Consider the following 12,547-nt stretch of genomic DNA (forward strand, 5'->3'; position numbering starts at 1 on the left):
GAGATGATATCCCTTTGACGTTTTCCCCCCCCCCCCTATTTTTAATGCTGTCCATCTTGGGCCTATTGTATTCTTGAACTCTTTTTTTAATCTTTGTGTAAATATTCCAAACCTGCCTTCTCCTCCATTTATAAAGTCTTCCCATCGGACCCATTTATCCTTACTTTTACCATCCATTTCCAACAACATTTTTATTTGGAAAGCTTCATAATATCCTTCAAGTTGTGGCATACCCCAGCCTAGATGTCCTTTTGATGAAGGCTTGAAACGACTCCTGATAAAGGTTGAAGCAGAAAGTGCCAAAGAGGGATTACAACTGAACATCAAGAAGACAAAACTAATGACTAGTGAGGAATTAACACAACTTTAAGGCTAATGATGAAGAAATTGAAAGTGATCCTCATGGATCACTGCCTTGTCGTGGTGAGGGGGCTTGCGTGGTTCGACGAAGCTGTGGGCTATGCCGTGGAGGGCCACCCAGGACAGACAGGCCACAGCAGAGAACTCAGACCAAGCGTGATCCCCTGGAGGAAATGGCAACCCACTCCAGTATTTTTGCCAAGAAAACCCCATGGACAGTATAAATATAGATATTTTATTTATATGAAGTTGCTTTAGTGATCTTTACCTTTTGTATTCCATATCTGTGACCATTGGTTCAAATCAATATTATGTCCCATGTTTTGTGCCCATTTAAGCATAGAATTTTTAACTACTTCATCTTGGGTCTTATTTTCTAACATTAATACATAGTTTCTTAATCAGTTTCTCATCTCTATACATCTATATCTTATCAATTTATGTTAATTTTATATAAAAACCTGTTATTTTTGGCATATCTTGATTCTATTTGTACTCTTTCCTTCTAATTATACTCTTTCTCACCAAGTTAGGTTGGATTCTTGTTTTTTGATATTTTCTGTTAGGTTTTAATTCATTTTTATTATTCAGCAAATCCTCATATCAGTGCATTTTTTGGATATAAATTTGGATTTTTGAAGGCTTCGAGTGGAGAGACCCATTTTGGTATCTTGGTATAAAAAGTATTTTTACTTCTTCCCGTACCTTCAATAAGGAACTCCTAATAAGATGCTGCTTAAAATATTTATGAGTATCCACTCTTCCATACCATATGAACATGTGCCAACCTAATAAAAGTTCATGGTCCTCTAACATTAATAATCTTGTATTTTCTAATGTACCGGTAATCCATTCTTTTAGCCACATCAATGATGCTGCTCTATAATACAAAAGCCAGTGTGGTAATGCAAATCCAGCTCTTTCTTTTGCATCTTGTAAGGCTTTAAGTTTTATCCTTGGCTTCTTGTTTTGCCATATAAACTGCGTCATCATTGTATCAAGTTCTTTTAAAAATGATTTTGAAGGACTGGAATTGTTTGGAATTGTTTGAAATCAATCTTGGTAATATATTCATTTTTATTGTAGCCATTCTTCCCATCAAAAATATTTGTAGATTTTTCCAGGTCCTTCTTAATTTCCATTGTAAATTCCAAGTAGTTATCTTTCTCCAAAGAGCTACATCTATTTGTTATATTTATTCCTAGGTATTTAACCTTTTTTTGGACTTCTAGGCCTGATAGTTCTTGTACCTGTTGAGATTGGTCTTTAGTCATATTTTTACTAACATTTTTGTTGTATTAAAATTAATTTTCAGCTCAGCAACCTGTCCAAACTCTTGTAAAGTTTTTATTAGTTGCATAATAGAATCAAGTGGGTTCTCTAAGATAAATACTAAGTCGTCTGCAAAGCTTGAAGCTTATATTCTTCTCTTATTTTAAGGCCTTTAATTTGTGTATCCTCTCTAATCATATCATTCAATATTTCAAGAACAAATATGAACAACAATGGTGAAAGTGGACATCCTTGTCTAGTTCCTTCTGTTTCTCCGGATGGGCTTCAAAATGTTCCAATACATTTAATACGGTTTGTTCTTACATTGTTCTTGTCTTTTTGGAAGAAAATCTGCTTGATCTTGATGAATTCAGCGGGTCTTCAAAGACCTGGTAGAATTCTGCAGGAAGGCCATCAGGACCTGTTATAGGGAAGTACTTTAATAGTCCTTTCTTCTTTTATACCAAACAAAAGTCACACCCTCAGTTTGCAAGACCTGAGCAACAAGGCTGTTAAGGATAGGACGTTTTGGAGGTTGTCATAACTTGGAAGCAACTTGAGGGCATTTCACACACACACCCCTCCCAGTCTGCAGCAGAACAGCAAGATTGGAGGCCAGTAGCCCCTTAAAGACCAATTGGAAATCCAATCAATCAATCAATAAACCTTTAATGGCATATACAACCTTAAAAATCAAAGACAGAAAATGACACAATCAACTAAAAGTCTAGGTTAATTATAAAATCATGAAATGGACTTTCCCAAATTTTTCACTCTCATCACGTCAACTAAAAAATTGGCCACTGCCACAGTAATCTCTGCTGTTACATCGTTCAATAGAAATTGGCATTTTATTTCATTGGAAAAATTGGAAATCCTGCTGGTCTTTTGGCTCTTGCTTCTGAGCCACTTCTCTTGTGGAAGGGGTCACCTGGGCTTTCCCCAGCCACCTGAGCATGCAGCATTTCCTGCTGTTGTTGTTGTTCAGTCGCACGGTCGCGTCTGACTCTTTGCGAGACCCCGTAGACTCCATCACGCCAGGCCCTCCCGTCCTCCTATAGAGGCCACGGTCGTTGCGTTTCAAGCCCTCTTCCCTTTCTGCCGCCATTAGAGTGGTATTGTGGCATGTCCTAAGGCAGGGGTGGCCAAACATGCTTAACGTAAGAGCCACATAGACTAAACGTCAGATGTTTGAGAGCCATAAGACATGACCAAATATTACACACATGTTTTCATTGAAAAATATGCAGATTTGCTTTTAATAATATTAAATTGATAACTTTAGATGGGGAGAGAGAGAGAGAGAGAGAGAAAGATGGGGGAGGGAAAAAGAGGTGGAAAGAAAGCAACTTTAATGTTAAATGTGTCCTCCAAGCCCCACCCCTGCCCCCACACCGGCTTGCTTGGGTTGGAGAAGGGATTTAAAGAGACAAATGCCTTATCCAAGCTTAGCTGGTGGGAAGGGGGGGGCTTTGAGAATGCATTTAAGTTAGAGTTGCTTTCTGTCTCTGCACTGGCTGGGGAAGGGAAGAGCAATTGAGGAGGCATGCCTCCCATAAGAACATAAGAGAAACCAATATTGGATCAACACTCTGTGTCACACAGTGGCCAAAAATACCAGGTGCCATCAGGAGGTCCAGCAGTGGGGCCAGGACTCTAGAAGCCCTCCCACTGCTGCCCCCCCCCCAAAAAAGCACCAAGAATACAGAGCATCCCTTGCCCCAGACTGAGAGTCCCTATCTATACCTTGTGGCTAATAGCCACTGATAGACCTCTGTTCCATATGCTTATAATAGCCACCACCATCTCCTGTGGCAGTGAATTCCCCTTTGCTTCTCCAGCCACTGTAGTGGGAGCTGCACGATATGTGTGAAAGAGGCCTAGCTAACATGGGGCCCACGGGGCCTGGCCCCCTTGTGTTTCTTCTGGGCCCCCTCCCTCCAGGGCTGCCCCCAAAGTGCTCCAACTTACCACCTGCACTGTACTTCAATTTAATTAGCTGGCGGGCCCCCCCCCAAGGCCCCCTCCCAAAGAATTCCCTAGCTACGGGGCTGATGTGGCTCCCGAGCCACAGTTTGGCCACCCCTGTCCTAAGGCGAGGTCATTCTTTAGCTGCACGGCCGGGTCCTCTCAGATAGGGGGCGCCGCCTCAGTCTCTATGGCGTTTCGTCCACTCGGGAGCCGGAAGTCACGCCGGCGCCGGCTTCCTGCACGGGGAGTCCCTTGGCAAGAGAACGACGGCGGAAGGCGAAAGCCGCGCCGTGCTGCGTGGTGGCGTAATCGCGCACGGGGGCGTACGTGACACGTCGGCGCCGGAGCCGGATGTTCCAAGATGGCGGCGGCGGGCCTTCCGCGGACGGGGGGCGTCGTCGTCGCCGCCGCCGTCGCTGCCCGTTGGCGCCGCTGAGGGGGGCCGCGCGGGGCTGACAGGTGCTCTCCGGGGCCGGGGAGGGCGGCTTCGCCGGGGCCGCGCGGCCTTTGCTCTCCCCTGCTTCCCCCCGGGGGGGGGGGGGGGGCGCGGGGGGTGGGGGGGGCGGGGGAGGGGGGGGGGGGGGGGGCCCCGCCGAGACGTCGCTCCGGCCCTTGTGGGATGCGCGGGGGGGGGGGAGCGGGTTGGCAGCCCGTGTCGCCGGTGCTGTCAGGGCCAGTGCTCCCTCTAAGCTGAGTGAGTGTGAGCTAGCTCACAGTTTTTGAGCCTCTGGCTCACACATTTTTGTCTTGGCTCAGGAAGGAGGGCTCCAGAGCAAACTAGTTTATCCAGCAGCAAAATCTCTTGCTCACAACTTTAATGCCAGGAGCTCACAAAGCAGAATTTTTGCTCACAAGACCCCACAGCTTAGAGGGAACATTGGTCAGGACCAGTGCTCCCTCTAAGCTGTGGAGTCTTGTGAGCAAAGATTCTGCTTTGTGAGCTACTGGCATTAAAGGGGTGAGCGAGAGATTCTGCTGCTGCATGAATCAGTCTGCTCTGGAGCCCCATCCTTCCTGAGCTGAGACAAAACCACGTGAGCCGGAGACTAAAAAGCTGTGAGCTAGCTCACACTGACTCAGCTTAGAGGGAACACTGGTCAGAACAGAACGCGGCGGGGTTGCCAGATCGTTCGGACAGAAATTCTGAACACCCTTGATGAGGGGGAAAGCTGACCTGTGCCTGCAGAAGCGTGAAGGGAGAGAGAAATGCCCAGTCCCTGTAGTAGAGGCTTATATGTGGGAATGAGCCCATTGGCGCTTTTAATGCGATCGAGGTAAATAAGGTCTTGTCAAGATTATTAAAGGGATGAAACATTTCCCCCCACCCACCCCAGCGGTTGACAAACCTGAACAGGATCTACCCAATCCCGGTCTGGCATCCTAATAAGCACTACTACACCACTACTAATAAGCTCTACTCTACTATTACTATACCACTTAACCGCCCCCTAACACATGTAGGGGTTTCAAGGTTCTAAATGAATGTGCAGCAGGTAGAAATTCAGGATACAAGGCCGGTAGCAGGCTAAGTTTTCTTTATCCTGCTATTTTATGACAAGCAAAGCTGTTGTGTTCCTGAATTGAACAGTTGTATGAGGGAGTTGTCACTTTATATCAAGCTGTGGGGGAAAGAAAGAGTGCGTGCATGGAGCTGGGTCACAGTGGTTGCAGAATTACTTGATTAGAAAATACTGGCCTTGGCAACTGTGAACATAAGAGCAGCCCCTCTAGTTCAGGCCAAAGAACCATCTGGCGCAGCATCCCTGAGCACCTGGGGACCAGGAAAGTACAAGCAGAGCGCAGTGACTGTGGCTGCCCTTCAGTGGGTTCTTGCTCCGAACATCCCACTGCAAAAGCTGCCAAATAGCTCTGATTAGGACCACCTGAAGCATCTTCCAGGAACTTGGAGGTTCCATCAAATCATCTTGTATGACATAGTCCTTCTTTTGTTGTTCCTGAATGGTATTACATGAGAAGGAGAAAATGTCTTCCCGCCACTTAGCTTTGTAAATCTCTGTCATTTTTTCTCCTTAGTAACCATTTCTCAAAATTAAAAAGCCCCAAATATTTTAGCTTTTCTTTTGAAAGGAGGTGCTTCAGTCCCTTGATTGTTTTAGTTGTCCCCCCCCCCGTGCTTATTTCAGAAGAAAAAAAGTTTTTCCAAAGAGAGAGGAGCTTTCTTGGGCAGGAGGCTCCCTTTTTTCCTGACATTTCTAGGCCTTCATGTCTTCAGTAACAGCCTATGCTGAGAGGCTCCCCCCCAAATTTTTCTGACCCTGAGATTAAGTGGAAGGGATTAGGCCTTTCTTTTGTAACCTTTGCCCTGTGATCTTCCTAAAGCTTCTGGATTTGACTACTCTCAGACACAGAATGCGGGGTTGTATGGGCCTGTGGTGTAAGCCACACTTTACAGCAGCACAGTTTACAGTAAGCCACAGTATTAGTTTTCATTTGTTTCTGTCTTGAAGTGACATGATAGAAAGAGTAAACTTAAAGAGTAAATTTAAAGTCCTTTCTCTCAGAGACTAAAATGTCCTTTTCTTGGTTTAGCTAATATGGCTGTTACATTCTCAGTGCCTGTTTAGGAAAGAATAAACAATATTTTGTTAAGACATAGCATGAATTGTGCAGATGCCTAGCTCGCCCTTCCTGTGAATGGCAGGTTTCTTAGTCTGTGTCTCTTTTTCTTTTGCAGTGTGTGGGAAGGCAGGGCAGTGCCACGGTAACCACTGGAGTTTGACTTGGCTGCCAGTTGGTCATGCAGCGTCCACCACAGGCAGTTCCCACAGGGGCAGGTTGCCCACCACCTCTGGCAGCCCCACGGAACACGTACCGGCGAAATGGCCCATTTGGCAGAGAGGCAAATGTACAGCCATCAGTGGCAGCTGGTCCAGTGCAACCTGTGACAAACCCATTTGCTTTTGGCAGGCAAGCACTAAAAGGCCCTCTGTCGGGCAGTGTTCCGAAAGGCAATCCATCAGCTACGCAAGGTTTTTCTCCAGTGACATTTCCCCCACCAGCTGCTATTTATCCTCCCTGCCGACATGCTGGGGACAGTTCTTATGAACCACAGCCTTCATTACCAGCACCTGTCTCTCATTCTGGAGCGAACAGCACATTTTCAGATATTGTAGCACCTGCATCTTCAGTACCTGTGCACGTTACAAATAATAGCACTGGAATACATCCAAATCTAGAACATAACGAATGCAACCCTTCAGGACAGTCTCATTCCATGGGAATCACCTGTGAAAATTCTGTTGGTGGGCATCAGGGTTTGACCTATATGCCGTATAGGCCTCCAAGTGAGCAAGATATAAGCAGAAACCCCACCAACCCATCTTTGCCGTTCTTCACTTACGCTCAACAAACTGGGACACAATGGAAGCCTGCCCAAGATAGCCTGCAAGGTCAGACTTGTTCTCCCTGCCCAGAGGCACCATCCCAAAATGCATTTTACCCTGTTACTCAGTCTACTGCTGGTGTTTCCCAAGCAAGCCCACATACTGTTCCCCGGCAGAGCCCTCCACAGCAACCTGTTCAAAATGCCATGCAGGTACCATTGATATTTGATGCATCTGGCATGATGTACACTGAGAGCAGCACACAAAATAGCCCTTGGCAGAGTATGGGAGTGGCCAGTCCTCGGCAAGGACAGTTTCCTCAAGAACACTTTTATTTACAACCGCTTGAATCACGCTGTGATGCTGGTCATCCCACCATTCAGGAAAACAGCCCCCCAGCTCAGTCCCAATATTCCTCTGAAACCAGAAGTGGGCAGTGTGCAGCTGATGCAGATTCAGGGAGGATTTCCATGTTTTTCAAAGGCGATGAGGCTGAGAATGAGGAGATACTTTCATCAGAAAAGACCAGTGAGGCTGGCAAAGCTGACTTTGAGGCTGTCCAGCAGGCTGTTGGGCATCCATACTACCAGCCACTGCACGCACAGCGGACCTTGGCAACTGCTTTCCCTCAAACACAGACACGTGGTAATATTTCTGCTGAAACTGTGCAAAAGGGCATGGATGTCCAGCATTCACCTAGAGCTCCGTGTCAGCCACAAGATATCCAGGGCAATAAAAACATGGCCCGTGTCAGCAAAATCAAAGCTGGCCATATTGGCATACAGTATGAAAATGTTGAGAATCAAGAAGTTCTGCCAAGCGAGGTACAGGCCCAGAACTGTTCATCGTCAGGTGTAGCTTCTGATTCATGCAAATATGCCTCACTGGGGCCACAGCTTCCAAAGAACAGCATTGCTAGCCATGCAGAAGGAGGACCAAACCTAGAAGCACCCGATTCGTTGCCTCAACCTGTCCGGCCTGACAGCAGCTCTTCCAACTACAGCAGTCTGAGTCATCAGAGTCTGTCTAGTTCTACACGGCCACGAGAGCTAGGCACCTTTATTCAGCAAGAAAGTGGGAAGCCTGCTGAGGATTCTGCGGCAGGTTTCTTTAAACAGATTGATTCCTCTCCTTTGGAAGGGAATGCAAGCGAACAGAACCAGAGTAAAAATTTCTGCAGCAGTCTTCCTCAGGTGCCAACACCGAGTCCCCCCAAACCAATGGGAGTGTTTCAGACAAGTGTAAACAGTTCGTTTGAGCCAGTCAGGTCTCATGGGTTTGGAGTAAAACCCCTAGAGGTGGATCAGGCCAAGATGGTGGTTGAGTTGAGGGAGAATTGCCCAAACCAAAGGATTACCAAGAAGAGTCCAGCCATGCCTGTCATCTCCCCAGGTAATCTTGAACAGCCACCTGACAACTTGGAAACCATTTTCATGCCCCCTCAGCCCCATCCTTTGCCTCTGACAGTTGCTGGTGATGCTGGAAATGGGTCTGTGGTGGAGAATATACAGTCAGTACCTGAGAAGAAACCATTGAGCAGAGCTCAGGGGATCACTAAAAAGTGTGAGAGCCCAGCCACAACACTGTGGGCACCCAATGAGCTGCCTGATTTTGGGGGCAATGTGCTCCTTGCCCCAGCTGCCCCTGCAGTGTATGTACCAGCCAAGCAGACTGTTCAAGTGGTTCAGCCACCTGATGAAGGGTTGCCTGGTCAGCAGCCTAGTAAACCAGGACTGGTTCTCCCATCATCACAGGCTGGAAATGCATCTTCTGAAAACCTGGAAAATCCTCCTAAAATGGGGGATGATGAGGCCCCCCATTCCCAGGCAAGCTCAGGCTATGCCAGCCTCCTTTCTTCCCCACCTACTGAGGCTTTGCAAAACCAACCTATCTTGATTGCTCAGCCAAATCAAAGCTACAGCTTGACACAGCCAGTTAACTTCTCTCTTGCAAATCATCTGAACAAGAATGAAAAGAATCATTTAGCCAAAGATCCTGGGATTAATAATAAGCCTTTGCTTGGTGCACACAGTAGCAGCAACCCTTCTGGAGACAACGTACCATTATTTCCCTTGCAGTCCAGTCCCGTTTCTGCTTTAACCAATCCTAATTTATTAAAAGACCCTCCCACTTCCTCTGAAATTACTTCAAATAAATCTGCACATTTTCTGGGGCAGTCTGCCTCTCACGTCCCACTCAACTTGGCTTCAGAAGGTACACAGGCAGCCAGTTTAGAAGGGTTGCCTCCTGAATTCACCAGGAAGCCTGAAATGAGCCCTTCGGGTTCCAGCAGCAATGCAAGTGTGTTGGCTTGTACGGCAAGTACCATGGTGTCTCCTCACGGCAATCCCGCAAGGTCCCAGAATGGTTCCAGTGGTCAGGAGCCCACCAGAGCACTTGACTTTACAGTAGCAAAGACCCTGGAGCAGGGCAACATGGGCAGTTGTACCCAAGTGCAAGCTCCGTTGCTTTATGGTGGCCTGGGAGTGCCTCAGCCAGCCTGTCTTGGTAGGCAGATGGAGCCTGAGTTGGATGGCCAGCAGCGTTTCTATCCGCAGGTAATGCAAGACATGCAGCCTCTGGTGCCCTTGGATAGAGCCACACCTTCGCAGCAGCAGCAGCAGCAAATACAGGCTACTTCAGCATCACAGGCGTTGGCCTCTAGGCATTCTTCAGTTCCAGCCAGTCCTGCCCAGGCCCCAACCAACAGGTCTTGCCTGCGGGGTCCCCTGGAAGAGAGTTCAGCACATCTGCCCACAAACCATGGTCAGGCTTTTGCTCATAACAGCCAGGCGACATTGGGCCACCCTTTGAGTGCTGCAGCTACGACCAGCCTGCCCTCTGCCTTGACATCTGTTGGCAACGGCCAGCCAACTGGGACCCCCTCTCAGCAAGACCAGCAGCACCTGCCACCTTCTCAGACAGTGTCTGGCCCATCGGCAATCCCTTACTACTACTACAGACATCCGTACGATGCCTACCCACCTCAGTATCAGCCACCTTATCCTCCTGCTGACCCTAGGACCACTAACCTGTACTACCAGGTAGAGTTGAGTTTGCTCTCCGTTTTTCTTCCTGGCATGAATGCTTCCTGTGACTGCAGATGAGAGGCTGGGTAGGGTGGGGTTGTTGGCAGAGAGCCAAGAAAATGTGGGGTGGGCTCTCTCTGAAGGAAGTTTTGTTTCATGAAGTTGCCATGTTTGGTGTTGTGGGAGGGTTTTTCTACCTGCATCACCTTGACTGGGGGGGGGGTGTTGTCTCCCTTCCAGTGTAATGTTGGATTGGCTCAGTGCGCTTGTCTTCAGATGCTGGACTCCTACAGGGGGGAGGCCTGTTGCCTTTGTTCCCTCTTTGTGTTCTCTTTGGTGGCGGAATGTGCTCTGCATGCAGAAAGTCTCAAGTTCAGCATCTCCAGTTAAAACTCTCGGGTGATATGAAAGAGACTGAGAGCCAGGAGAGTGACTGACTGCTAATCAAAGTAGGCAATCCCTTGATGGACCAGAGGTCTAGTTCAGTGTAAAGTGATGTGCTCATGAGCCCCTTGGAGGCACCTGCTTGACCTCTGTGCCAACAAGCTGCTGGACGAGGTGGATGCTTGGCCTGATCCAGCAGGGCTCTCCTGATGAATGCACTTTTGCTGCTGCTTGATGGGGTCCCTCTGGAGAGAGGTACCTCACCCTTGCACTCTCTTGCTTCTGACATCCCATCATTTGGCTAGTGTGGTAAGATCTTTAGGAGGGTTTGGGGAGCATTTTGCTTTGCCTTGGTGTTATTTGAATTCATTTCAGCCCTTTGGTTCTGTAATTAATTACCTCTATGGCTGTATACCAATTAAAGAAGTTGTAGTTAATAAATTGATTAATAGATTTGAATTTAAATTTGCCCATTTTCAAAATTCCAACATTTGTGCCTTTCAAAGAATTTACAGGTAATACTGACAACCATTTTCAAGGGGGAAAGGCCATTTGTGTGTGTGTGTGTGTGTGTATTTTAATACCCCGCTAATGTACCAGAATCAAAATGGCTCTTCTCCCACATGCTCTTTTCAGATTTCAAAAGCAAAGTTATTCATCTGAAGTTAGTTGGCATAATCTGCAGTTACAACTTTTTACCTCTTAAAAAAAGCTGTGATGAAAGAGATTTTTGTTTTTATAGTTTGGACATCTCTTTAGTAAGTGTATTTAAACTATACATTAATACTTTTGGATTAATTTTTGATGCATATAAAAATAATATTTCAGTTGTGGCCACTTTCCAAGGCTGCAGCTTCCAGGCAAAGGCTCCAGAGGTTAAACTGCAGGTGACCTCATGTTTAATTCTGCTGGTTTGCCAAACGCTCCCCATTTTCCCAGTTAAGGAATTGACAGTGCATAAACAGTTCCTTACCCTGAGTTTGCTTTAATTTTGGATTTGTTTGTGGATTTGAGAGGAAACTCAGGATTGACCGAGGTCGTCTTGAGTTTTGATTTCAGACAGGTGCAAGCATAGCATGCGGTGGGCCCCTAGTTAGGAAGAGTACAGAGCTCTTGGTTGCAGTGCTGCAACTGTTGCAGTGGCTTTGGATGAGCTTTCCCCTCATTCTGGTGCATCCAGATCTGGGAATCAAGAACGGAATCTGGCTCTTGACTAATGCTCAGTCATGCTAAATCTGTTTCTCCTAGGAGGATGCCTATGGCCGCTACGACCGGGCTTTTTGGCAGTATGACAATGCAGCCTACAGGGATCCTGGAAGCTATCGATATGCGGAACCTGAACGGCCCAGTTCCAGAGCCAGCCACACCTCAGACAGGCCGTCCTCCAGGTGTGCAGTACAAAATTCTTCTGCAGGGCAGTTGATTGACTTGCAACTTGATGTCTCACTTGATGGCCACAGAGGGGCTAGTTCCCCACCTCCACTGGCTTTTTAAATAACCGACCTGAGGCGCAGAAGGCTGTGTCTGCAGTATAGTCAACCATCCATGTACAAGCTTGGATCTAATGGAGCAGAATCCTGGGGAGGCAAGAAAGTCATGCACCACAGGCAGAGATCCTTCCATCTGCCCATAGAGATGCCTCACTGAATCTAAGCCTGTTGTTTGCCTTCACTTTGTGTTGCTTGATGTGGTTAAGGTTCCCGTCTCACAGAAGTAAAACAAGAACATTCACAGTGTCTGGGGTTTTCTGTTGAGGGAACTGTGGCCTGACGAGAGAGATGTTGGGGGGGGGAGTGTGTGTGTGTGAGGTTAAGGTCAAGGAAGGAGTAATAATTGGGGTATATGAAGCAGGGCAAGAGGTTCTGCTGGGCAGAAGTACAGAAACCTTCAACAACCAGCTGTTTCAAGTGTTTGTGAAAGAGTCCTGCACTTCTGGTAACAGCAACGAAAATAATCATCATCTGTACTGTTTTCTAAGAAACAACCAGTTCACAACCTCCAGTGACTATAATCTCCCACTGTTTGTTAATGGCATACACCTCTAGTTTTCTCTCATTCTCTCTCTCTCTCTCTCCCCTCCAGACAAGGGTATCCAGAGGACTATTATAACCCCAAAGGTGGATGGAGCAATTACTATGCTGATTATTATGCAAATCCGTATGATTATGAAGGTAGGAGATACCAGTA

The 12,547-nt window shown here is 47.1% G+C and overlaps 1 protein-coding gene across 2 annotated transcripts in view; it reads left to right on the forward strand.

Moving 5' to 3' along the window:
• Positions 1-3,952: 3,952 nt before the first annotated feature.
• The window catches only part of SEC16A (SEC16 homolog A, endoplasmic reticulum export factor), a 47,029-nt gene continuing 38,434 nt past the window's right edge, over positions 3,953-12,547 (forward strand). For both annotated transcript variants that reach the window (XM_015414219.1, XM_015414220.1), the window contains exons 1-4: positions 3,953-4,062; positions 6,299-9,991; positions 11,609-11,748; positions 12,443-12,531. In XM_015414219.1, the coding sequence (XP_015269705.1) occupies positions 6,362-9,991; positions 11,609-11,748; positions 12,443-12,531 (3,859 nt within the window). In that variant the 5' untranslated portion in view covers positions 3,953-4,062; positions 6,299-6,361. The remainder of the gene's footprint in view (positions 4,063-6,298; positions 9,992-11,608; positions 11,749-12,442; positions 12,532-12,547) is intronic.

This window comes from Gekko japonicus, unplaced genomic scaffold (assembly GCF_001447785.1).
Source record: "Gekko japonicus isolate JY-2015 unplaced genomic scaffold, Gekko_japonicus_V1.1 scaffold9, whole genome shotgun sequence".
NCBI classification, from domain to species: domain Eukaryota; kingdom Metazoa; phylum Chordata; class Lepidosauria; order Squamata; family Gekkonidae; genus Gekko; species Gekko japonicus.